This window comes from Falco biarmicus, chromosome 3 (genome assembly GCF_023638135.1).
Source record: "Falco biarmicus isolate bFalBia1 chromosome 3, bFalBia1.pri, whole genome shotgun sequence".
Taxonomy (NCBI): domain Eukaryota; kingdom Metazoa; phylum Chordata; class Aves; order Falconiformes; family Falconidae; genus Falco; species Falco biarmicus.
Window position 1 is genome coordinate 93,305,096 of NC_079290.1, and position 26,066 is coordinate 93,331,161.

The 26,066-nt window shown below is 41.2% G+C and overlaps 1 protein-coding gene across 1 annotated transcript; it reads right to left on the reverse strand.

The window, feature by feature from the left end:
- Positions 1-3,541: 3,541 nt before the first annotated feature.
- Positions 3,542-17,632, reverse strand: RPP40 (ribonuclease P/MRP subunit p40). Its single transcript, XM_056332598.1, has 8 exons — positions 17,405-17,632; positions 15,655-15,799; positions 14,346-14,414; positions 12,893-12,988; positions 11,601-11,729; positions 7,436-7,634; positions 6,381-6,515; positions 3,542-5,046 (listed from the first exon to the last, which is right to left on the reverse strand). Exons 1-8 carry the CDS (start codon positions 17,531-17,533, stop codon positions 4,848-4,850), a joined length of 1,101 nt encoding a protein of 366 aa, XP_056188573.1. The 5' UTR covers positions 17,534-17,632; the 3' UTR covers positions 3,542-4,847.
- Between the last annotated feature and the right edge of the window lie 8,434 nt (positions 17,633-26,066).

Below are 26,066 nucleotides of genomic sequence, written 5' to 3' on the forward strand. Positions count from 1 at the left end.
CTTGGCACGGCCAAGGCACCCTGCACCTTGCTCTCTGGAAAGCTGAAAACTGCCCAAGCAACTTCAGCTCCTCCTTTTTGCTCCTGTATATGGCTGCATTAAAACAAGTATTTTTTAAGCAGTGCTGGAAGCTACTTCCGAAGATGAAACAGAGGCCACTCATTTATGAAGAGCTGCCTTAGTTTGCAGCAGATATTTCTGAAATTCTTGTAACTATTCAGAAGGTGGTTATTTAATAGCCCACTAATTTAGTCTCCAGTTCTGCTCTTTAAGCTCTACTCTGTGAATAAAAATGATTAAGAGAAACAGTTCAAGCATGTTTCAGTACTGCTACCACATACAGAAATATTAAAGCCAGAGTCAATTGCATGCATTAATCTTTAATTAACAGCATCAGAGGAACTGTAATCTAGTAGCTAGAGTACTGGACTAGCTACAAAAATCCTTCATTCTAATCCCAGATTTGTTTCCCAAATCCCAGATTTGTTTCCCAAATCCCACTGATTTGCTATGCGCCTCCCATGAGAGGCGGAAAAGAAATACCCCTCGTTTTCCCTTTCACTTTTTGCCTGCCTTCCCATTTATTTTTGCAGTAGATGTAGTAGGGGTGCTTTCTACATGTGCAAAACTCCACACTGGCTCTGCAGGGGTGAGCAGCCCAACTGCTATTTGCAATTAACAGCAATATCAACATCATCCAACCCATCTCAAGACGGTTTTAAATCTTTGGTGTTTCTATAACACCCTCAGAAACCTTACAGATTAACCAAAAAGATGAAGCCTGTAGCAACAGATAATAAAAGCACACAAACTACTTCCAACAAAAACATTATAGCCCATCTTTGAGCAATCTCACTCCCCCGATTGCTATGCAAACCTCAGGCTGATGACATACGAACCTGTTTTCTTGCTGGCTTTTTTCCAGACATCCAACTTTACATCTTGGCTAGCCTCTCCAAAATGGATATTCCCCAGTAAACGACAGCGTGATGCAGCCAAATCTAAGCTTATGCTTCTCCTTCTCTTAAGCCCTGTCACCTCCCTTTGAAGCAGCCCTCATCGCTCTCTCCTGCGTTCCCCAGATCTAAGGCATGCCAAATCTTGCTGCTTTCCCTCTGCAGCCACGGCATCTCTAGAATCTGATGGTGCAAGCTCTTTTTCTTATCTCTAACCTTCTGAGTCCCCCCATGCTAATATTCCCTTCCTCACACAAAACACGATCACCACCACTAGGCTTCCATTCTTGCCATTACCGGATACATACCTTTATTTCTGCAGACAGGTTCCTGACTCACTCACTCAGCATTTGCAAACCGAAAAAGACAAATACATTCTATTTAAAAGTGATTTTGCATAACACACGCTATCCAACTGCTCAACTTTTATCTCCCCTTTGTCAACATGAAAGTTTGTTCTCTATTTGTTCCACACCCACCCATTTCTGAATACACATAACCACTTACTCAAACATGTGGCTGGAAAAGCATGCCATCTCTGTGGCCCATTCCCAGTAACCTCTCAACAAAATCCCCTCTCCTTCCACCAACAGAGGCAGGAATGCACAACTCTGTAGAAGGGCTGAGGTTAAAGCAGAGCAGTTCCCTAGCTCTCAAGGAGCATCTTATCAGCGTCTGCATACCAGGACAACAAAAGCCTCTACTCCTCATGCAACCAGCTTGCCCCAGGCTTGTCTCTGCATTCAGATACTTGGCTCTCCTTCCCCATGCTAGATAAAACACTCCCCAAAGGCAAAACTTCTTAGTAAGCACTCAACCCTTTGATCTCAGAAGCAGCTGGTGCACAGCTGCTCCCCATTACTTTTGCAGCTCTCAGGAACCTTTTGCATTTTCCTGTCCTCCCTCACAGGCCGGCACAAAGGGCAAGAACACCACCAGCAGTAATCTTTCATTCTCAGGCGAAAACTTTTTATCTCCAGCTCATGTGCCTTGCCCAAGTCTTCCTTGAATTATTGCTCACCTGGCCCTGGCCCAGATCTTTCCTCCTAACCCGTTCCCCAAGCATGTGAGCAATGCCTTCCTGCTCCTTTTCTCAGCACACTTGCCCGGGAGCCTCCTGGGGAGGGACAACGCTCTGTCTGCCCTGAAAGGTGGTAGGGAACAGGCTGCTGTCCCTCCTCCCCAGCAAAAGTCCTCCCTCGGGTCACAGCTGTTTGCAGGTGGTAAGAAAGAAGCCAACTGCACCCCATAGTTTCTTTTCTGGGCAACTAGAAAGCTCAGCAAGCACAGGAAAGCCTCCTAAAAGGCAGGCAAAGCACCGAGCTGCCTAGGAAGGCACGGATCTGGCGAATGCAGCATCATCTCACGCAGCCCAAGAGCAGACCAACTGCAGTGATTATCAACAGCACGAGGCTTTCAATGCTACTTTGTACAGGTTTAAAGAAAACAGATGAAAGCTAGAAAGGTGCTCAGCGCCTCAAGTTACAGGATTCAGAGACGGTATTTTAATCCCTTCCTTAGCTGGAAAAGCCATTTGAAACAACCGCTAGAAAACAACGGGACTGTAGGAAGCAGCACGGCCAAATGACCCTGCCTACAGCTCTGAGCTTTGAGAAATGTTTGTCTGTTATGTAGACAGGAGCCAAAGGGAACTGTTGACCAATGTGATGAGATTTCCCTAGATATCCATAAAAGATTAACCTTAATACTCACATACCGAGGAGAGCTGATAGAGCTGAAATGCCTGCTTCTCAGCTTGCCTTCCAGAACCGTCTCAGCGAGGCTGTCGCTGTGTCCCACCAGCATGGCTGCAGCAGCTACTTCACCAACGACCCCCCAGTGCTCCGCAACCAGGTGTCAAATAGAAAAATCACTTCAGCTGGTCCTATTGCTGCCATTTCGGAGCCAAGGCCAACAGCTGCTGCACTCCTGCTGCTGGGGCTATTATGAAGTATATGCATAAGACTTCCACTCCTTTCTCTCATTTAGTAAGGGAAACAAACCCACCAATACAAGATTTTCACTTCTGCATGGCATTCCCCCCACATCCCAAGCAGTACATACTACACTCGTTTGCATCCCGGTATACACATTGTCAGGGAAAAGGTTTTACCAGAATCTGACAAAGAAAAGCACATTCACTGGAGCAGCTACAGACTTCATTCAACTCTTCACAGATTTAAGACTTTTAACTTTGTATTAGAACTTTTGCTGCAAGTCTAACTCCTAGGAAAGCCCAAGCTTTTAAGAAACTTTCTGATCAAGAGGAAGAAAGAAGACACTTCTGGTTACTAGTCTCTTTTGTGAAAGCTGACACATGGCATAATCCCTCAACAGACACTTTCAAAAGTGGACTTTAGCCAACAACTGAAACCATTTGTTTCTGAGGCATAGTAATGAAACATAATGTTTGAGGCAGCCACGCAAAGTGTTTACTAGTGGAACGTTAAGCCAAGAACTTTCCCAGATTTGTCCATTTGGTTTGTGATTGAGTCTATGTCTGTACATGTGACAAGGTGGCAGCTCTGCTCCTGGTAACCTACCAGAAACATATTACAGCAGGAGAATTTTGAAAGACAACACCATGATTTAGAAAACTGTTTACTCATTTGTCAGAGTTGTGTTTATGAAACGTGTAACAAAACTTGTGCAAAAGGGGTTGTTTAGCAGAGGGATGTGACAAACAAATACCATCCAGTAAATCAACCAGGATGGCTCTCCTCACTGAAGAGCGCCAATAAACAGACAAAAAAAAGAAAGCTCAACTGCTTTTCATGGTCCTTCTTCTTCTGCATGATTGTGGCACTCACCCTGATGCAAGATCTTGATGTTTCCGCTACAGCTATGCGCTAAATTCCACTACCAATCTCTCACCCCATCAAGTGAACAACTTCCAGTTAAGCACTGCACTGGTACTTTAATGATACACACCTGCTCCATGAAACAAAAACCAAATAACCTCCACCCAACCCTCCCCAAACCATCATCCAACCCTTCATGGATTTCAACAGGAGTAAACCTGGATTCTTTATAGCTGCCTATGCTCCCAGCATTATTGCTAACAAAACCAGTTTAACTTAATCTGCATTGGCCATAGCATTCTTCCCAAAAATGCATCTGCAATAATGTGACGGTGAAATCTTGGCTCTGTGAGTTGTCCTGTAAGCAAGAACAAGCTACTTCTAAAAGTAGACATTTGGTGGGGGTGGGGGTGTGAGTGTGAGTGTGAGGAGGTCAATTAAGAAAGCAAGTAGCAGCCTTTTGCACCACTGATATAAATTAACTTCTTTGATAACCAACTGTGATCTGTAAAATCCAAAAAGTGGGTCAGCAAGCCTTTACTTTTTCCATGTTTAATGGGTGCTCCTCCCGCTGTCACATACCTCCTTCTCACCTTTTTTCTCCTCCCCCCCTACAAATTCTGGAGAACACCTTTTTTTATTTGACTACATGCAGGCTGAAATGTCTTAAACATGAATGTGAAGGTTTTACAGATCTTTAATGTAAAGAAAGAAAACACTAAATCCCAACACGAGCTTGCCTCCCCAGTATTTTAGCTAGCTATCTGTAAAACTAGGTTTCAAATTCCAAAATTACTTTTGGATAAAAGGAAAGCACCTACAGTCAATTCCTGAGACCTTAAACTCTCAAAACCACATTTAAAAGCTAGAATTGTCAAGTCTTTCAGAAGGCACTGTATGACAGTGAAGTAACAAAAATCCATTCCTTCCATTGTAGGTCATTGTTTAAGGGCTATAAATTATGGGGAAAAAATATACAGCCTCTTAGTACATAACTTTTTACCCAATTACTTTTATAAAAAAACCTATCTTATTAGGTTTCTATAGTGTAACATGGGATTATTAGAAAACTTCTTCTGTAGCCATAGATTTATGGAGGACAATCATCATTAGTTCCTACAGCCATCTGAAGCCAGTAGTCCAGATTTCTAAAAATGACGAAGTTGTACAAGTTCTCTCCTCCCTTGTGGAAACCATGTTCACTTTCTCTCCAGGAAACAGGGCTGTCTGCAAAACCATGCACAGTTAAGGTCAGCCAGTATGCCAGTTTTGGTTCACCAAAATAGCAACTGCAAGGAAGAAGACAAGGTAATCAATAATTATAATGGAATAGACAGCATGTTAAATAAATAAATAAAAAAATCAAAACCAGGCACTTTAGTGAAAATTTGTAATTAACAGTTAAACCACCCTGCTTTAGTACATAATAAAAATTTTCAAAAGAAAATATTCTGTCAGAAGACATTAGGAAATGAAAGAAGATTGACTCTTGATTATTCCCACCAAATTCAGAAATAGCAAACCTGCAATTACAGCAATTAGAAAAAGTCCTAAGTTGTAAAGTGGATGTTCTGAATTTCCTACAGCATGCATTGCCTTTCAAAAAAATAGAACATTTACCAAGAACATTTGCTATCAGGGCCAAAAAAAGAGATCAGACAAAGAAACACAGTCAGGCTATGCTTGACACAAATACTTTTACCACCAGAAAGGAAAAGGATCACAAATAATCAAAGCCAGACATTACCCACTGCTCTTAAGTAGAGAATAAAACTTGTGTTCCAGCCCTAGCCTAGGGAGGCTTTCTGCATGAGACCTGAAAATTGCTCAAAGAGTAATGAACATATTTCAGATAAAGCAGCAGCGACATTGTCATGAGTGGGTGCTACAATCATTAGCCACCAGGCACTGCAAGCACTGTCTCAGACATGAAGCAAGGAGCTTCCAGAACCTGCTGTCAGTAGCACCAATACATAAATACAGGCAGGTACCACATTGATCCATGATACACTAGTATCATGTAGTTTGGCATTGAATTAGAACTACAGCTACCCCCTTCATCACTATCCAGTGTTACAATACTTGATTCAAAAAACTCAATATAAGTTAATTTATTGTAATGCCATAACAACTTTGAAGTACCTTTGACACCGTTTCTGGTATCAAAAAGGTATTTCAATCATATTTTCCATCACTCGTTAAAAATCAGACATACTTGACAGCATCTGAATTTCATAGATGGGAGAATCTGAAAAGATGCCAGAGCTCAGCAGAGCCCCTGTTCCTTAGAAATTAAGATAAAAAGCAAAAAGTAATTACTCGAATAAAGGACAGGCATTTTCAAATTTGAAGTATCCAGAATTCTGTATTGTTGATGTGGGTTTTGGTTTTTTTTTTTAGTTTTTTTTGTTTGGTTGGTTTTTTGTTTTGTTTGTTTTTTTTTTTTTACATACCAATGTTAAGCTTCCAGTTCATTTCCTAATTTAAACAATTCTTCATTTTGTGTGTTTTGCTATTTGCCTCCTACAGCACTACTGAAAAGAAGTATCTAAAAGTGATTTCTAAAACTAAAGTGTTATAGAGTATGGGTGTACATTAGTAATGTACTCCTGTCAGTCCTTACCACAGCTGCTCCAATAACTGAATTATCTTCTCAGGAATTATAAAGCCTGTGATTGTGCACAGAAAAGCTTTTTCCACCATTACATTGGGCTGAGGACAGCAATAGGTTGATAAGAAGCTAGATGATGTGTTGTCCCTGGAAAAACCCAAAAAACAATTAAAATATACTTTAAGTCTTCTACAGGAAATCTTAGTTATCAAAACTTGTACCAAAGAAGTAGTATCTACGTATATCATCCAATACCAAAGCAACCAATGGCCAAGCAATTAATACACAAGATGTCACCACGGTGCTGTGGGTTAACCCTGCTAACCACCTAAACACCACACAGCTGCTCACTCACTCCCCCTAATGTGATGGGGGAGAGAATCAGAAGGGTAAAAGTGAGAAAATGCATGGGTTGAGATAAAGGCCATTTAATAAGTAAAGCAAAAGGTGCATATGAAAGCAAAGCAAGCTAAGTAATTAATTCACTGCTTCCCATCAACAGGCAGATGTTTAGCCATCTCCAGGAAAGCAGAGCTTCATCATGTCTAACTGTGACTTGAAGAGACAAATGCTGTAACTCTGAACATTTCATACCCTTCCTTTCCTCAGCTCTTACTGCTGAGCACGTGAGCACGCAGTGTGCGATACCCCTCTGGTCAGCTGGGGTGTGCTGGTGTGGCTGTGTTCCCTCCCAGCCTCTTGCTCACCCCCAGTCTACTTGCTGGCAGGGCAGTATGAGAAACAGAAAAGGCCTTGGCACTGTGTAAGCACTGCTCAGCGAGAGCTACAACAGCCCTGTTATCAACACTGCTTTGGTCACAAATCCAAAACACAGCACCACACCAACCTTTACAAAGAAACTTAATTCTGTCTCAACCTAACCAGTACATAAATCCTAAAACCACAGATAAATTATTCAAGACTTACAACAAATGCTTAAATGCGTAACAGACTTCCCACTTAAATAAGAATTAGGAAAAATATATTTCTGTAACTGTTCCTTAAAACTAATTGTGGCTTTCCGTACTTAAAAGGTATTTAAAGATCAAACAAATTCAAATACTTACAAGCTAACTTGATTCCAGACAGCGCCCAGCCATTCAAACAGTTCCTCTGTACTGCAGGACTCATCTGGCTTTCCCTGTAGTTCATTACTTTGTAACACCGGACACTGCAAGTCCCTTAACGTGCTGAATGTTATTTTTGGCTTCAGGGCCTGTATTTGGTTTTTTGAAAAGTATGACATCAACGTTGATCCCTCTGCACCTTAAAAACACAACATCACAAACATGTTATGAAACTACTAAACAAAAGGAACACTGAATACATGAAACCTTTGTATATGTACACAAGAAAATGCAGTGTGTAAAACTGCTTACATGGTGTTATCTTTGGCAGAAGCCATAGAACCTTCAGCTTATCTTCTTGGAAATAAAAATTAGTACAAGATCCAGCAATGCAGTATAGCTCAGTAAATTTACTATTTAACTAGCAAGGACAGATCTGTCGATAGAAAATTCACGCAGAATTAACTGGGCAAGTAATAAAACGAACCCATTAGAGTAATTCAGAGCGTTCCTGAAAAGGAGCATATTACAGGCAACAGGAACATGTTAACTGCTCCCCAAGACAAAATAGTCTGCAAATGCATTCATGCTGCAAGTATACCCGTGCCTATACACATAAGGCCAGAGAACATTTTGCCTTACTAGTGCCCATACATACATTCCCTTTGTGCTCAGGCACAGGTACTTGCTGCTGTAGAAAGGCAATGCACGCCTTACACCATTAGGTCATCTCTAGCCCAGCATCTCCAGAACTCCTCAGGCATCGCAATTTGAGAGGCAGACGTACACAAGGACAACGCATCTCTAAGATCAGGAGAGGGAACTAAGCTCACACGAATTCAGACAGTATTCCCTAGGCTCAGTGTCTAGAGGGATCTCTGAATCACTAGTTCACTAACAACTGCCTCCTAGAGACAGCATGGCTTCTAGAATCACAAACAACTCCAACAGAATAAATTCCTGCAGATCTCAGGAATACTTTGCAAAAAGCTATAGTGTCATTTAAACTCTTCTGGAACATGGCTTCATAACTGCAGAAAGTTTTCCATTTCATTGTCCTAAAAGGAACTCAAGTCCTCTATCCAGCATGTCAGGTTAGGGGATCTCTTAGTTCTCTCAACTGAGGACAAGAACGCGTAAGAAACCTTCTGAGAGGTTTTATCCCATTGCTAAAGGCCACGTATGTGACTTCCTAGCTGTGATGGCAAAATTCTTGATTTACAATAAATTGAGAAATCACCTTCAGTAAGATACAGTTGGAAGGTCATCTAGTCATCAAGACTAGAGACACTCCTATTCATCTGGCTAAGGAGTCTGCCATCCCAGGACACTGTATTTCCCTGAACAGTGGAAAAGCGAGCAGGTTGGAGAACAGACTTATCAATGATGTCAAGATGAATTCTAGGATAGTCTGGTGGACAAGGATTGAAGAGAGGAAGAAGGGGAGAGGGTAAAGAAACTAAACCACACTGTTCGATGTACCTTGATGGACTTGTGGGAAAGGCCACGTTTCTCCAACTCTAGTATGTGATCCAAAACAGCAGGTAAAATTCTAAAAACCTAACCTAGACTAAAAACCTAACCAAAGCAAGCATACTGCTAACTGAGAGATACTAACCAACTTCCTTTTTGAAGCAGTAAGATAATTGACATGGAATGAATTCTCCTAAATCTGCAATTCCAGATAACGTAATTCTGTTTTCATAAAGTAACCATGGGTCTCTAGGAGACCAAGAAGTAATACCTTGTTCATGAGAAGTCTGAAGTCCAGAACAGCATTTAAATACTGCAGAAAAGGCACGTATGAAGAGAAGAAATTAAAAAATAGGATACAGTTCACTGCAGAATTCGATTTCCAAAACTTACTATCAAAAATTATGGACTGCCTAAACTCCATCACCCATATTTATCTCATCAATGATAATCACTTGGGGGAGTAGAAAAAGGAGGGCTAACCTGATCCTTTTCAGTCACCCCTTCAGAGGAAGCTGCCTAAGTACCGAAGAGCACAGTGACAAAGACAGGCAGCCACTGAATTCTTGTTAATTTAATATTTCTATATAGACATATTTAAGTCTGAATTCTGCTAGAATGATGATCTTCCTTCAGCCTGTACCTCCTATTGGCATTTGTCAGTCTAAGAGGTTCAAAGAGTGTATAATACTACCCTAGAATTCTTAGTCAAATATAAAAAAATTATACATTTTATATGGCTGCTGCATGTGGAAGCCTCAGCTATAGCTCTAACTTCAGCAAATCTCAAAGACTACAGTCAAGACTCCAACAGAACTATTCCTCTAGCTACAGCATAACTTTCCACATCAACAGCAGCCAGGCACACTGTCAAAGTTTCTTTGGAGTGAATTTCAGCCAAGAAACATTTAAAACTGTCGTAGAAATTACAGCAATAGAAACGAGAAGAAAATGTTGCTTTGCCTCTGTCACTGAAGACATGAGACACTCCATGCTCCCATTTTTTTGTTCTTCTTGGTGCCAGAACCATTAAGTGGGAAAAACAGGTATAAAACCAAAAAAATCCTGCTTTTGGAGGGCAACGTGAATGTTTATAGTTTGCAGCAGTGCTAACCATAGCAAGAAACAGCAGTTCCTGGCAGGAAGGCTGCAAGCAAAATGTTCACGGAGGACTTGAATTCTCTCAACAAAATACAGCCCCCCTTCCCCTTCCAGCAGAATTCTACATGATGCCTCATGTCTATTAATAAAAATCTGTAAAAGTTTTATTTTTGTCAGTACTAAGGACGTGTCTTTTGTGTTATAAGCACAAGATTCCTGCACAGTAAGGCATTAAGATTTAACTCCATATTCAGGAAATGATTGACCTGACCCATTTTTTGGATATAAGAGAAAGTGAGGAAAAGGAATGCTATTCTTTCTGAATGCTGCTAACACTGGCAGCAACAAACATAAGAAACATACCGGCCCTAGAAGCATTTTGCACTCCACCCAGGGTCAATAAATCCAAGCGAGCTCAGCCTGAAGATCACCACCTTGGGGATTTATGTCACCATTTATGGTAGCAACAGCCTTCACTGTGACTCTTTCCCGAAGACTACAAGGATGGGAATTGCAAGCCTTTGAACAATTTATGTATGACAAACAAGGAAGGATCCTTGTCATATGATCAGTACTTCAAAAGGGGAGGGGAAACATGAAGGACTGAAGTGAAACATGGGATACTGCTAAAGAAGCTTGTAAGCAGCTTTATATCCTCAGATCAGTTAACTCCCTCTCAGACTTGAAGTGCCAGGAAACAGTAACAATGCAAAAAGCAGATGGGAAGGCATCCTCAGGGACCTCTCTAACATCCCCTTCACTAGCGTGGAGACTCAAAGCAGAATCACACTGAAAGCTACACAGCTATGATGAAGACAAACATTTTTTTGCAGTAGACTCCTGTAGGTTTTGTCACTTCTATGCAAATGCTCCATATCCCTAGATACAGCCTGTTCTGAGGTAACAGAAGCAACTGAGGACTTTGGAAAATGACCCTCAGAGGAAGAACAACACTTAATTCCCAGAAGAAAAACTACTGTAATTAGAAAACAGTAGATAACCAAAAGAAAGGTGATTTGAGACAATTTCTTGGAACAACAACCTCTTACTCTGCTCCAATCTCAAACAAGTGCTTGAGAATAAAACTGTAAAATAGCAAACTCTGTGTGTATGTGTAGATGGCCCGTGACAGAAATAGGGACTCTGTACATGTCCTGTAACTACTCATGAAATGGAAGTTCCCCATCTCAAGTCCTACACCAAATATGCAACTTACATGTATTAATAATAAATTCAAAAAATTTGTATTAATAATGGTTATATAGGTCAAAAAAAGAGGCAGCACTATCAAAAAGGCAAAGTTATGACAGAAAGTATGCGCAACATAGACAAGGAAAGGAAATAACTAATGTATCTCCCATGAATCGTTGTTGTGTTCCTGAACTGAAATGTTCTGCTGTGTAGGAAGTTACACAGACACTCCCCCAAAAAATAAACAAAGCAAACAAAAAATCCTACCCAAACACATTTTAATGTAACTCTTCCCTCCACTAAAAACACATTTGGACAATCACTAAGAAAGAACAGTAAACTAAAAATATTTAGACTTCATGTCAGTTACATTTTAGTTTTACATTTAGTTTTTTATTACCTATATTTGTATACCAAGCCAGTAGGAAGTCAAATTCTAAAGGTTTCTTTTCTTTCAAGGCCCAGAGCACTCTGTTATGTTTCTTGCTATCAGGGTGAAAGCCAGCATCAGTCAGGTCAATAGTTATAACTGCAAAAAGGTACAAAAGCCACCGTTACTCAATTGAAATAAACATTAAATTCATTAAGAACTAAAAGAACACAAAGAAACGAAAGAACATTAAGCTTCCTTTTCACATATACAGCGCCTTTACAAAATCTTTAATTATGCAAATATGGCTCCCCATTATGTAAATAAATATTCACCTCCTGCTGTCCTTATTTTGATATAATCTGGAACTAACTTCTAGTGCCTTTTGTAATGGCACTGCCAGAAGTCCCAAAACAGCACCTTAAAAATACCTTGGTAATTAGGCAAGTTATCAGCACCAACAAAGCTCAAATATCTAACATCAGAAGCAATGTATATAGCAATGACACTTTTTCAGCTGTTTTTTTCTAGATTAATCAGTCCCAGGCTGAAAGTTATATTTATTTTTCAGAAGGAAATTTCATGATACATTTTACTTGACAAACTGAATAGTAAAATAATGTCTCATTTTGCCAAAATTCTTATTATAGATAAGAAGTTTCCCCTTCTAAAGTTTTTATGTAACTACTTACCAACTACTGCAAGTTCTAATACACTTGACATGGCATGGTGTTCCAAGTTTTTTACTTACTTATCAAAAAAATGAACAAAAATCACACTCAGGATGTCTTGTCTGCAGCTATTAAAAAACCACAGCATTTTCCAAGTACTTGGTATATCAACATTACCATATTAAGTATTTCAAACATAATACAATTCTCCCTTTCAAGCAAGCAGCCTTGGGTGAGTCTCTTCACTGAATTTTTTTTTGTATAGTGTGCAAATTTCAACCTCTACCTTAATCAGTTTAGTATTTCCCGATTTAGATCGGAAGCCATAGATACTGTGCACAGTATACAAACATTCTTGAGTCCCACATCACGTCAGTATAAACAACACAATGAAATCCCGGAAGCTACAAATTTTACAGCATTGCCAAAAAAAAAAAAAAAAAATCAAACATTTGTTTCCTTAGAGCTACTTTACTACACTGTAAAAGTATTTTTTCTCTTCATGCTGTCCTTGTATCTGCATCTGGAAAAATACAACGTAGACAACACCCAGTTTTAAGGAAAGGGAAGTTTCAGCATTGCTGATTTAACATCCTAACAAGGCACTTCACAGACAGATCTGAAATAAGCATTGTTGTAAATAATACTTACTATATCTCATTACTTTTTTGCCAGAATACTGAGAAGGGCGACCTTGCAGTCCAAGTTCCTCATAAGTATCCTTATCCACCGACAGAATTAGTTTTCCTATAAACAAAACAAACTTTAATAAAAATTATTTTCTATCTAGTTGCCTTTGAAGTCTTCTGAGAACTGTACACTTCACATGATGTTAGTTTTGGATCAATGGTATTACTAATGTAATCCAGACTCCTTAGTTCCAGTTAAATGCATTACCCAATTAACCCTTTAAAAATGTTGTAACTCACTTTTTTTATCAGAGGTCTAATGAACTAGACAAGAGAAGTGTAATACTATTCCTGAGACAGTCATACCTTTTTTACTGCACTACCTCACTTCGCTGCCTCAATCTTTCACCTTGTCTCCCCCAGCACTTGCTCTGTCATTGGTTGACCACTACATTACAACACGGCCTGATTTAGTAAACATTCACACATGCACTGCTCAACTACACATACAAAAGCAGCTCCTCCAGCTCCAGTGGGACTACTCACATTGAGTAAACTACATTTATTAGTGATGAGCAGATATGCCCTGGGACTCCCATTCCATATCCATAAACCAAATCTGACATCTACCACTTGGTACAGAATTTCAGACAACAGCTCTCAACTGCAGTTTTTTGGTTCTAGCGTACAACAGTATAATATAGAATACAGACAAATAAGGCTGTTGCTGAAGATTTCAGATGGTGACATCACCAGGAACTGTAACGCTGTCTCTGCATTAATTGTGCATAGCTTGTAATCACTGTATCACAGAAACGCAGTCACTACCAAGTATCCATCTTGCTAGAACTGTGCCCTTACAGGCACCTGACATATTACAGAGTCTTAGGCTAAAGGTCTGCTAGACCAATTTGCGTTTCTATTGTATCTATCTACTGTTAGATGGAAATAAGATGACATATTTGAAGCACAAAACAGCGTTATTTCCTTTGCATATAAAATCCCACCTAAGATGAGCAGTGGTTTATGACGTTTTGTCATAAAACTGTGATGGAACTGAAATGGAATATTTTAATATAATTCTCAAAGAATAAACACCGATTATTTAAAAAGTGTTCCTAAGCAGTGCTGATAAAGACAGAATTTGTACCAAAAAAGAAAACTGAGACCAGCAGAAAATAAGAAGCTGGAATGCAATGTTTTCACAAAAATAATCCTCTGTAGCAATTCCAATTTCGTTTGAAGCACTGACAATCTGATACTATACATAAGTGAAGCTGATTTTTTTAGAAGAAATAAATCAACAGCATGAATGAAAAGACAAAACGAGTATTTTCCTAATTCAAACATATTTCTAATAAAGTTGGCAAGTTTAGTAAGCATTACATTTTCCAGTTTACGTCACTCCAAATGAACCCCCCCCCCCAGACCATAATCAATATGAATTACTAAAAACAAAAAAATCCCAAACATACCATTTGGTAGCAGAGCTGCAGTATTATCTTGATCAATTTTTGTGTTATAGCTAAGTGCGTAGCACGAACCTTTAACAGTAAAGCAGAAAACCGTAAGAATATACAGTCTCTAAAGACAGACATGACAATATGAAAGACTCACCTCAAGATAACCAAACATGCCAAATACCATGTGAATGACTCTAAACCCTTGTGTTTTCATCAACTACCTTTCTTCCATCTTCTCAAGCAAAGTAGCGTTTTGTTATTATTTTTATAAACCTCGGACTGGCACTATTTTAAAGGACCCATAATACAGATAACAATACATCCCAATATGAAAATGCTTTCTTTCCACCTGCAACTTTCTGCACTCAGCAAATGGAAAAAAACCTTTTTTTTTTTCCAGAAACAGATTTCTATTATCAGTTCACACAAAAACAAGGTGGAAGATGCTCACATTACTAAATATATTTTGTAGCATTATCTGCCACAGCCAATTTTGTTTTTTAAAACACAAGCATCAGATCCTGTAAACTCTTGTGTACAAATGTTGCTTCCATAAAACTACTGGCGTAAAAACACATGAATGAGACTGAGGGGAATAAGAAAAGAGTCCCACATTTAGCAAGTAATGGATCTCTTATCCTCCCGTTTCATCTACATGTTCTCTGGTGTCCTCTCTTTTCCTTTTAACACTTTTTTTTCTCCTGGCAATCATCTGAAGGGTACAACTAGTTAACATAAGCCAAACAAGTGGCTCCTGCTACATGAAAACAGCATGGTCCGAGCATGCAGCAGCAAGCTGGCTGGGCAGAGGCTGCATCCTTCTTTACATCCTCTTTGCTCTTACTGTGTAAGAATGAGCCATCACAGCTATACTAGCAAAAAACGAACAAAGAGCAAACGTATTTTTTCTCTTGCCTGCTATAGAACACAGCTAACACAACTCTGTGTTGAAATATGAAGGAATGAGAAAGGGAGAAGGGAGCTGATTTCTGCAGGAATCTGCACAATCATAAGGAGTAGAAGAAACAGATGTGAGGATACATGGAAGCCCTCTTGATAGCTGGCTTGCAGAATTAAGATGGAATAGGGAGAAATGAAGAGGGAACAATCAAAGAAGTTTTGGACCCAGTGGGTGTAAATAAATGCTGACACACCACAAAGCAGAAAAAAAGCAGATAAAGAAATTAATTCATAATTTTCTTTGTACTTTTCCTTCCCTTCCTTTAAAATATTTTCAAAATAAATAATAAATGGATGTTACTGTGTTATGAAAAAAAAATACACTATTATTGCATCTGTTATGTTCTGATTTCCACCTTACCTTTCTTCACAAAAGCATCAATGAATTCCTGAGCAACCAATTCATGAACCGGTAAACTCCTCACCAGGTAGTACTCTCCAACATCTGCAACAGTACTTTTCAGCACTTCAGGTAATATGCCACATTCAGGAATCAAAAACGACACCTGTCAGGAACATATTTGTAACGTAAATCATATTGTAAAATCTGTTCTGGAAGAAAAACAAGAAATACAGAAGAAAAATTCTACTTTTCAAATACATAAGTATATTACATCTAAATGAGATGAAGAAAAAAACAGTATCAGACTATCATCTTCAAGGTGTAACAATCTGCAGAAAGGTTCTTGGTACACTAAATAGATTATTTAGGTTTGAGTTTGGGTGGTTTTTTGCATGTTATGTTCTATACAATAGCATGAGGTGTTACACGAAGGCATGATTTCACATAACATGAATTCACTAAAGACCCTTGTTTCACGCCATTATAAATGTAGCTTGACGTCACACTGGAACATTTAGTTCAGCCCTTGCTGCAAGAAGCAGTTATAACTACAAATGTAGGCTAAGCATTTATGTAATCTGAGTAGGAAAGACCAAAGCAGAATTTAAACTAGTTTTTGAATCCGTGCGTTTTCCTCTGCAGAGTACTTCGGAGGTCAGACAACTGAACAGATCATCACAACAAAACTTGAAGATGGGCTTACAATTTTCAAAAAAAGCTGCAAGGCACACATTAAGGCTCCAACTTCTGTAGAAAGCTTCTAATTTAAGGCAGGAAACTGACTTTCAAGAGGGATGAGCACCTAGCTCTTCTTGCTAAGCTCAGTGTTCAGTCTTTTGGTCCAATTGCCTACCTTGAATTTCCTTTTTGTTTAAAGCCTTTCGTAGATCCCGAGAACTCTTTAAGTCCAGGAAACCAGGTAAAACAAGATTATTACATGGCCAAATACCAACCTTCCCAACAACCATGCCCATACAGCCTAAAAGCCTGTCCCCCTGCTCCTTCTCCCTCCATCGCTCAAACAACTTTTCTCCAAAAGCTCTCAAGAGAACAGGTATGCATCTCCTTTTGCATGCACATGCAAGAGAGGTAACAACTGAGAGATGGGCTACCTGCCACACAAGTAACGTGTTTTCTGATTAGCTGGTAAAAAAAAAAAAATCACTCAGGGAACAGCAAGATGAGCTGACTGAAACCTGCAACAGTCAAAGCAAGCAGGGCGAGCTGGCAAAAGCGAACTTTGTAACGTTAACTTGTCCAAAGCGATGCAGGTGACGACGGCAAGACACGACACACTGGCAAGACACGACACACCAGCAGAAGCAGGGCCAGGATGTCAGAGGGCCTCCAGGGCCCGCCTGCAGCCAGGCTCCGGCTGAGCCCTCCTCCGCGTGGACAGCCCCCCAGCCCCTCACCGCTCCCCTGCCCCGCGCCCAGCCGCGCTGACAGGGCACTGGCACCTCCGCCACCCGGCCTTCCCTCCTCTCTTCAGCCCGCGCCCACACGGCCTCTGGCTCCTTGAGGCGCTGCCTGAGCCCACCGAGCTGATGTCCCTGCGTCCCCTGCGTGAGGCCCGCGGGCCCCCTCTGGCCGGGCCGGCGGAACCTTCCAGAACAGGGCCTGGCACGAGGCGCAGAACCAGCGAGGCGCCCCACCGCCGCCAGGGGAAGGCACCGCGCCCCCCGCCCGGGCCGGGGCTGCTCCTGTCTCGCCGGGGCTGCGGACACCGCCACCCCCCGCGCCCCCGGCCCCGCCCGCACTCACTCACGCGGCAGTTATAGGCGTGGTCCCGCACGTGCGCCGCGTGCCGCGAGCGCGCGTGCCGCGCGTGGCCCTTCTCACAGACCAGCAGGTGCCGCGGGGCCTGGCGCAGCCGCCGCAGCTGAGGCGCCGCCATCCCCCGCCGGCTGCGCTGGGCCGCGGGGAGCCGCACCCCCGGGGCACTCACCGGCCACCCGCCACCCGCCGCCGGGGCGGGAGGAGGGAGAGGGGCGGGCGGGAACTGCGCGATGAGGTCACTTCCGCCCGCTTCCGCAGCGCCGCCGCAGCCGCCGCGGCAGCGGGGCGGGGGCGGGGGCGGCCCGGCCGGGCTCTCCTCCCTTCTCCTCCCCCGGTGCGTGTTCCGGGTCCGGGGCAACCCACCCCCACCCCCCGCCCCCCCCCCTCCGGTTCTGGGGCGCAGAGCCGTGGTTCAGGGCGGTTAGGGCGTGTGCGTGCGCCGTGAGGCCTCTGCCGGCGGGAGCCGGGCCCCGCGGCATCGAGGGGGGGCGCTGTAGGCCCCGGGGCGCGTTTTCTGACAGGGAATGGGTTTAGGAGAGATGCACGCTCAGAGGGATAAACCGGGGAGGCGGTGTCTCGGTGTTGGGATGCCCTGGGGTGGCTGATGGCACTGGGCAGCCTTTCAAGAGCGACCCGCTTTCTGCTGCCCTGCAGCAAATACAAGCGATAACACAAACCCCCGGGGCCGCAGCGCTGTGTGCGGCCTGAGACCGGCCACTGCTAAAGCACTGTCCAGCTTCATCAGGGCAGCGTGAGCTCCCGCTGAAGATTTGTGGTCCATTAGATCTCTGAGGGCATTGGTAGTAATAGCTGCACTTTTACAAGATCACGGAAAAGATGCTGTGTCTGCTCTTACTCCAAATGGGACTACTCAGGTTGATGAGCATGGTGCGCAACAGCCATGGGACTGGGCCCTGCCTCCCATGTGTTATCTCACTGCTCGTTCTGGGCATTGTATATTTTACATAAAGCATGTAAAACAATTTCCTCTTTCCAGTATTTCTTTTCCCTGTCCCCTAGCTTCATAGCTCCTAATTTAGTTTAAAATTGTACCAAGCACCTTTCTTGGTATTTGCTGTTTCTGTACACTGTAAGGTGACTACAAGGCTGTATGTAACCTTAACTTAAAACACCACTTGGGGCTGTTCACCAAACGTCCGTCAACCAGGAAAACCAGATGCCTGGTTTTGATGCCAGTTTGACTACAGTAGTTCAGAGATCTCAAGCTTGCCCTAGGGATATCTTGACCTGCTCTTTCTAGATGAGAAGTTCAATGTTAATGCTCAGGGGTACATGACTTTGATTATCTATCTCCCTTAGGTGGCTGGGTGCCAAGAGGAAAAGCTTGTTCAGTATAGATTAGTACAGGAACTTCATTTAGTATAAAAAAGTAGAGGTTATGGTAAGGTCATTTGTTCAACAACTGCAATGTTACAGAAACATGAACCATCAACTTCCTATGATTTTCTCATTCACCACCTATGTATCTTGGTGGTTTGATGCTATAACTCAAGCAATCTTGTTTAATACCTGATCGGTTATTGGCTGTTAGGCTGAGATACATAGGTGGCAGATAGGTTTTCTACATCTGTATTTCCATTCTGGTAAATTTTTGTTACGGCTCCAGCACCACCCAGGCACTGCTTCTAGCACAAGCTGCACTTTTCTAGCGCTCTGTTTGGGTCTGCCTGTTGTTGCTGACTTAATAGCTATAAATAGCTAGCAGTGTAAAAAGGCTGGTCCTTACAAGGTCTGTGTTACAGAACTGTGCTTGCCTGATGGAAGGAGTGGTGCTATCAAGGCGTTAGTAAGTTCAGCACTTCTGTCTCATTAGGCTGATTCAGACCCATTTGTTTCAGGGGAGGTGCTTTCCCAGTGCTTGTTTACTGAAGTGACATCAAGTCACTTGCTGCTCTGAACTCAGTGGCTTGTATCCTCCAACATGTGAGACTGAGATGACGCTACACGTCATAATGTCACTGGCTCATTAACGATTGTGGAGGAGGGCTGAATTCTGCACTTATGTTGCCTGTGTAAATTGGATTAATTGGATTATTGTGCATCAAAAAAAGGCTGTTAGTTATCATCATACCTGCAAGCAGAAGCCTCTGTGTGCAGACGAGCATCAAACTGTGATGATGAGAAAGCCTGTTCTACTAAAGGGGTGAAAAGTTCAAGCCTCTGATCAATAAGCCCAGAGATCCAGAGAGGAAATTCAGCTGTACTCAAAGCAGCCTGTGGAGTTGATGTTTTTTGCGGTTTGTGGTTGGTGGTTGTTCTTTTGGTTTTTTGTTGTTGGGTTTTTTTGGGTATTTGGTTTTGGTATTGGGTGGGTGGTTGGTTTTTTTTTTTGTGAGCTAATACGATTTACGCTTTCTGCTAGGGATACAAATGGATGGGAAAAGAAATGAGGAAAAAATATGTTGGGGAAAGGTCAAGAGTGTCAAGATTCATGGTTGCGTATTCAGAGTTCAGTCAGTATTTTAGGGATTTTGGCTGGAGTGTAGTTCACTGCAGCTCAGTGGAGCATTGAAGAATTTACATCACTGTTCAGATAGTTTAGTTCGTATATCAGGCAATTAATTTTAACCCATCCTTACTCATATATGTTGGCTGTGCTATTATAGAGTATGAGCATTTTAGAGAACTCCCTGAAAATACTGAACTGCATTAAAAAACCCCAAACATTTAGCAGTCCAGTAGTCTGTGCTGTAACAAACAGAATTTCCCTATCTTTAAATGGGATATATGTATATGTACACTAATTGTTGGTAAATGCTGACATTTTTATAGTGGTGGTTACAGTTTTGTAAGTAATTGGGTATGGGGTTTCTGCATATTGTTAAAAAAAAGACATTTTAAACTTTAAATAATTTAAGTGACACAGCCTCTGTAAAGCTATCACAATTTTCCCAAGGATTTAAAACCTGTGACAGGGTAATGCAGTTTTACAGCAATTCAGTTTCTGCATGCTTGAAGAGAGTTACAGGCTGTAGTCAAGGGGAAAGCAGTGTCTTGAGGCAACCTGTGGTAATAGCTTGGAATAGGGAAGGATCTCTAAAATATTTCCTGGGACTGGTGAAATTTGATTCTGGTTTTGTATAAAATGACTGAGTTTGGAAAGAAAAGTCTGATCTTCACATCATGCACAATATCTGTAGTTGCAAAGTCCAGCTGCTTCTTTCATGTGTTTTCTTCACTGTTGAAGAGTAATCCTAACTCATTCTTTCTGCCAGATTTTCTGTTTTTTTTAAAAATAATATTATTAAAATACCTAGAGTTTCATAAAATCAAGTCTAAACAAGTATTTGTCACAGATATTTTGAAACTGGTTTGTGTCTTTAAGATGAATGACAACATTTTTCTTTTCAGTCACTTTTTTTTTTCTTTCTTAAGTATTGTTGACTGCAGAAGAGGAGGAAAGAAGTTGCCTAAATCTTTGAACCTTGGCTGTTGGTACTTTACAGAACAGAAACAAACAGCTCTCTCACCTGAAATTATTAATAAAGTGTGTAATACCTTGCAAACCAGCCATTTGTTTGATCAGTGTTAATTTTTTTCATTGAGGAAAATGGAAGGATGGTAAAGATGCAGATAGTTAGGTTTATATCCTGTTTTTACACACTTCGGTCCAAATACTCAGAGCAGTGATGGATTGTAAGAAAGATTGCTCTCAGACTTGTTTTTCAAGGAGGCTACAAACAAAGCTGCTGCCAAGTTACTCCCCAAAACAGCTGTTCAAGCCAGGAAGAATAGTGTATGGTAACCATGGACTGAGTTGCTGGTTTTGGTTTAAATGCAATTTAAAAAACACCAAACCACCAACTACCTGATGTGTTTCTTTTAGTGTTACAACCCCCTGTAATCTGGGGAACCTCACACCCACTTTTGTGATACTGCAGTGGGAGAAGAAATGAGAAGGATAATTCATCTGACAAGGTTCTGGGGAGCAAGGGGTGTATTTGATCTATATTCAGGCAGAGTCCTCACTACGTCCTAAGGATGAGGTTTTGGCTGGGCTCTGCGTGGTGATGGAGGATTTTCATGCACTTTCTCTCTCTGTCCACACAGATCAATTGTCTTTCACGTTATGGCTGATATGAGGCATGTGCACTCTTACAAGATGCCTGTTGGGGCAATCTGTTCCACAGTGTTTGAGGAAGAGTCAGGAATCTGTTCTCTATGCACATGTCCTTGTAGGAGGTAACAAACTGTGGCTGTGTTTCCTTGATTGCTCCTTCATCTTCTGGCAAACTTCCTAAGGAGCACTTCCATACCCACCTTGACCTTCCATGGGCAATAAATATATGTCCCTCTCCTTGTCCCAAGACAGGGAAATGCTGCTGCCTTTTCCATTGCTAAAGTCTCCTCCCCCAGCTCTACAGATAACAAGCACCGTTTTTCTTCAAATTCACTAACCAATTAACATGATGATGTTAAACTTGTTGTAGCAGTCTTGGTCTTAACCTGTACATATTATTTCCAATTATATGAATTGTTCTGCTAAAGGATATTAGCTATCCCTGCAAAAATTGCCTTGATAATATCCTTAGAGCACAGGTTTTCTAGTAACATTAGTGCTGCTCCTGGGATTGCAGCAGATCGCACTGTAACTGTAGTGCACCATCATGAAGATACAGAATGCAAAGCAAAGAGAAAATAAAACTAAGCATTCCCTCCTGTAAACACCTTTAAAAGAAAAAAAAAGCATAGAAAAAAAATTCAAAGTAAGGTGCATTTTCCCTTAAGATCGGTGCAGAGTAATTCCTTCCCGTCACAGCTCAAGCTTCCAGTCTGCTTCAAGGAGAGGTTTTCCCATTCCCACCAATAAATCAGTAATATTTCCTGTAGCTGTTATCCTTTGTATGCTAATGCCTGTTGTTAATGAGTATTTGGATTGCAAGGCCACTGGCATTCTTCCCCACTAAACTGTTTCTCTTACACCCCCAAATCATAAAAGGTCCCGTGCTGCATTTCACGCTTCTGCAAACCTGCGTGGCGCTGGCTGTAGGTGTTTTGACTGAGGATGGGCAGCAAAGTGGCCCCGCAAGTTTAGCGCAGTAAAATTTCAGTCATCCTTTTGCCATGCAGCGTCAGTCATGTTGTTTCGAGCAAAGAGAAGCTGAAGATGGTGCTAGCAGAGGAAGAAAACCCTAGAGAGCGGAGGCTCTTTACAGCCGGATGGTGAGCTCGCCTCAGCCACCCAGCCTGCACACAGGTAGTCAAAAAGCAGTTACAGGACTGCCTGGGTGCCTGATTTCTCTTTTTAATACTATCTATGAAATCACATATGATTTGTATATATATATTTTAAATGTATAGTAATTTAAAATAACCCAGGATTTAAAAAAAAAAAAAAAAGCTGCATGTTCCCAGGTAAGAGTAGTCTTTTCAGGAAGATCTAAGGATTTAGGGACTACTGTGGCATTATTAGAAGTGAAGGACACAAGTTTACATTTAGAATTGTACATTTCATTGATTTGAGCAAGGTTCAAAGTTTTAATCTAGAAACACACTAAAACAGTTATTCTGGAAAACCTAGTTAAGAATTATTCTTTGCGCATAAGCCCCTGTTTCAATGCACTTACTTTGGAGCAAATCCTCTTTTTCCCATTTCACTTAATTCCTGTTACTAGGATTAAGAATAGTTGCATACCAAGTTGTTCAGAAACATGTATTTTATTATATTTGCAATTATAGACACAGACTGCAATATATGAAAACACAGAAGCATATGTAAGAGTATAAACATATATGTGTGCATATATATATATGAGTTGAAGCCTACAACTACGGATGTGGCATTATCATTTTCCTCTGATCCCCATGATTTTTAAGACTGGAAGTCTCCCAAGCACCTTTCCATGAAGGATGCACATAAGATGTTACATGAGTAGACTATTCTAGTCTGCTTTCCTTTTCCTCTCGTTCTGCCCTGGGATGTTCACACACAGAGTCTTATTTACTGGGTTTTTTTCCCCCTTTTTTTTTTTCAGAATGACTTTAAGATCTTTCTGTTTCTTGTTTTAAGTACATATATTTGATGAAATATTAAAAATACCACTTTGAAAGACAAGTATCTGTGAATTCTGCTTTAAATTTAAATTTTGGTGAGTTTAAAACAGTTGTGTTTCCTATATATGCAATTTTATCCAAACATCTGGGCAAAATGTGAAATTTCCTCCATTATCTTTTCATGCATAAACTGAGAAAAAAATTGAATAAAAGCTGTGCCACTACAGGTCAGCTCTTTACCTGAGGTCCAAGGCGCTTCTGCATCATTTGATATGCAACCCAATCACAGAAAACCAGTTGATAATTGCCATGATGGGAAGGAAAATTAATTTTATCTTTAGAGCTGGTGTCCTCATATTCTGCCAGCTAGCAGTTTGTGTTCAGATTAACTTCTTGCCAAAGTTGCTGCTGCTGCTTCTGGCCAGACGTGTTAGGGAACAGGCAAGCCTTTGTACATGCCTGGAATTTTGTTTCAGATGAAAAATCCAGACACGAAACTGCACCATCCATTCAATCAACCAAACAGCAAAAATAAGATCAGTGTGAAGACACAGCATCTCAAATAAGCTTTTAGACTTCACTGGTTGCCTGGAGGATTAGAGCTGTCTGCAGAATGTACTGAAAGGTCACCACCTCGCTGCTTTTATCCACTGCACTTAAATGCGAAAAATCAAGAAAGCAACTTGCATCTTGCTGCAGTTCAGTGCCAATACTGTACGGGTATTCCTGTTCTGTTACATGAATCAAGGAATGATGACTACATGGATTCGGTCGTAAACCATAATGTTATGATACCCCCTGAACATACGGCAGGCGGTATTATATATACCTATTATATATATTATATATATAATATAGAATTTTACATAGAGTCAGTAATCTTTGGATTTGAATGTAAGACAGGCCTCACGGTTAAATAAAAGCACTCTGCCTTTGGCTGAGATAAACCTTTTGTTCTTGGAGTGAGAAAGATGCAATTTCTGTTGGGGAATGGATGCACCCTTCTTGTGGGAGGAGTGAGAAAGGCTATTTTTTCTTCGCTTGGGGGGATAAGTAGAAAACAGCATATAAAATTAAGTGAAATTAAGTGCAATCTTCAGGACAATGGGTAAAAAAGGAAAACTGGGATGCAGAGAATATTACTGTTGACATAGGCCTTTGAAGTAATTTAACTTAATTTAATCACTGAAGCCATTCAATATTCAGAATGAGAACGAATCCATTGCTCTTAAACTCTTGCTCAGTTCATTAGTTCTTGTTCCCTCTTCGTTGTTCAGCTGCTTCTCGTGACTCCAGCCTGATTAATAAATGACTCCACAAGATAACTGAGGGCCCCAAGTTTTGGTTCCCTAAGACTGGCCTGGCTGCTTTTGATCTTGTTGAGTTATCCTTAAGTCTGCAAGTAAGATGCTGGGGTGGAAAAGATTTGGGTAGAACTGCTTATATGATTAGGAAATAGTGGTACGCAGGGGAGAGGGGCATTAGCTACCAGAAATCAATTCGTAATTGAGATTTTACAGTCTATGATTTACTTAAAAGAGTCAGGGTTATGTCCTACACTCTTTTACAGCGGCGTAAGTTTGGAGTTACGCCCTGAATGTCAACCAAGTTTTTTGTGGTATAAAGCAACAAGTTCAATGTGATGAGTGGACAGTGACCTACTTACTGCTGTTGGGAACGGGATAACATAGAGCCATAAGAACTTTCTGTTCACTTTGATTGCGCTTATGCACTTCTGTTGTTTGGGTGGGAGACAGAGCAAGGTGTGAATAGCACCACTTCTTATTCAGGAATATATATTTGAAAACAAAGTGTCTTCTTTCAACTGAATTATTTTTTAACTCCTTACAGTGTGGCTTCTTCTTGAAATATTTTCAAACTGAAGTGAGTTCACCAAGTAAAAAGATAAACAACTCAGTTTTGGCACCATTAGGTTGCATTTACAATTTATCTTATTATTGGGACATTAGAAATGATGTACTGAATCACGGAAGCAGCAGCCTTTAAATGTCTGATGAATTTGGGAGTGGGAGAGAAATAGGAGACGTGGGATTTGTCTTTTTGTTCTAGTTGGATATGAAGATGGAGACAGAAGCAGAGCTACAGCAGGTTAGTAGTCCAGATACCAGCAAAGGAAACATATTTAGCTAAACTTATTCTTAAATATTTACTGTATGATAACATGCACTACTTGTGATTTGCAGATGGCTCATAAATGAAACCGTCCTGAATTGTGCCAAGCCAGTAGAGGGAACAAAGAGCCTAAAAGAACTTTATTAAGGTTGCAATCCCAATTCATGACAATATGAATCATGACAATATTCTTAGATACAGCTTTAATGCCACGATCACATACGACTTACATGGCTGGAGGACTTCCAGTTGCAAAGAATGCAACTTCCAGTTGCAAAGAATTGCTTCCAATTGCAAAGAATGCAGGAAGGGAAAGGATGGTCCTGCCGTGGAGGCAAGTGATTTCTAGCCTAAAGGGACTAAATTTTATTGTTGCTGCTGGCATAGAGCACCCAGCAGTGCTATGCAAATTGCTTAAACTAACCTGGTTACCTATCGCATGTTGCTGACTTTCTGCCCTGAGAACCCAAGCAACCAGATTTCTGAGGTACCGAGCCCTTACA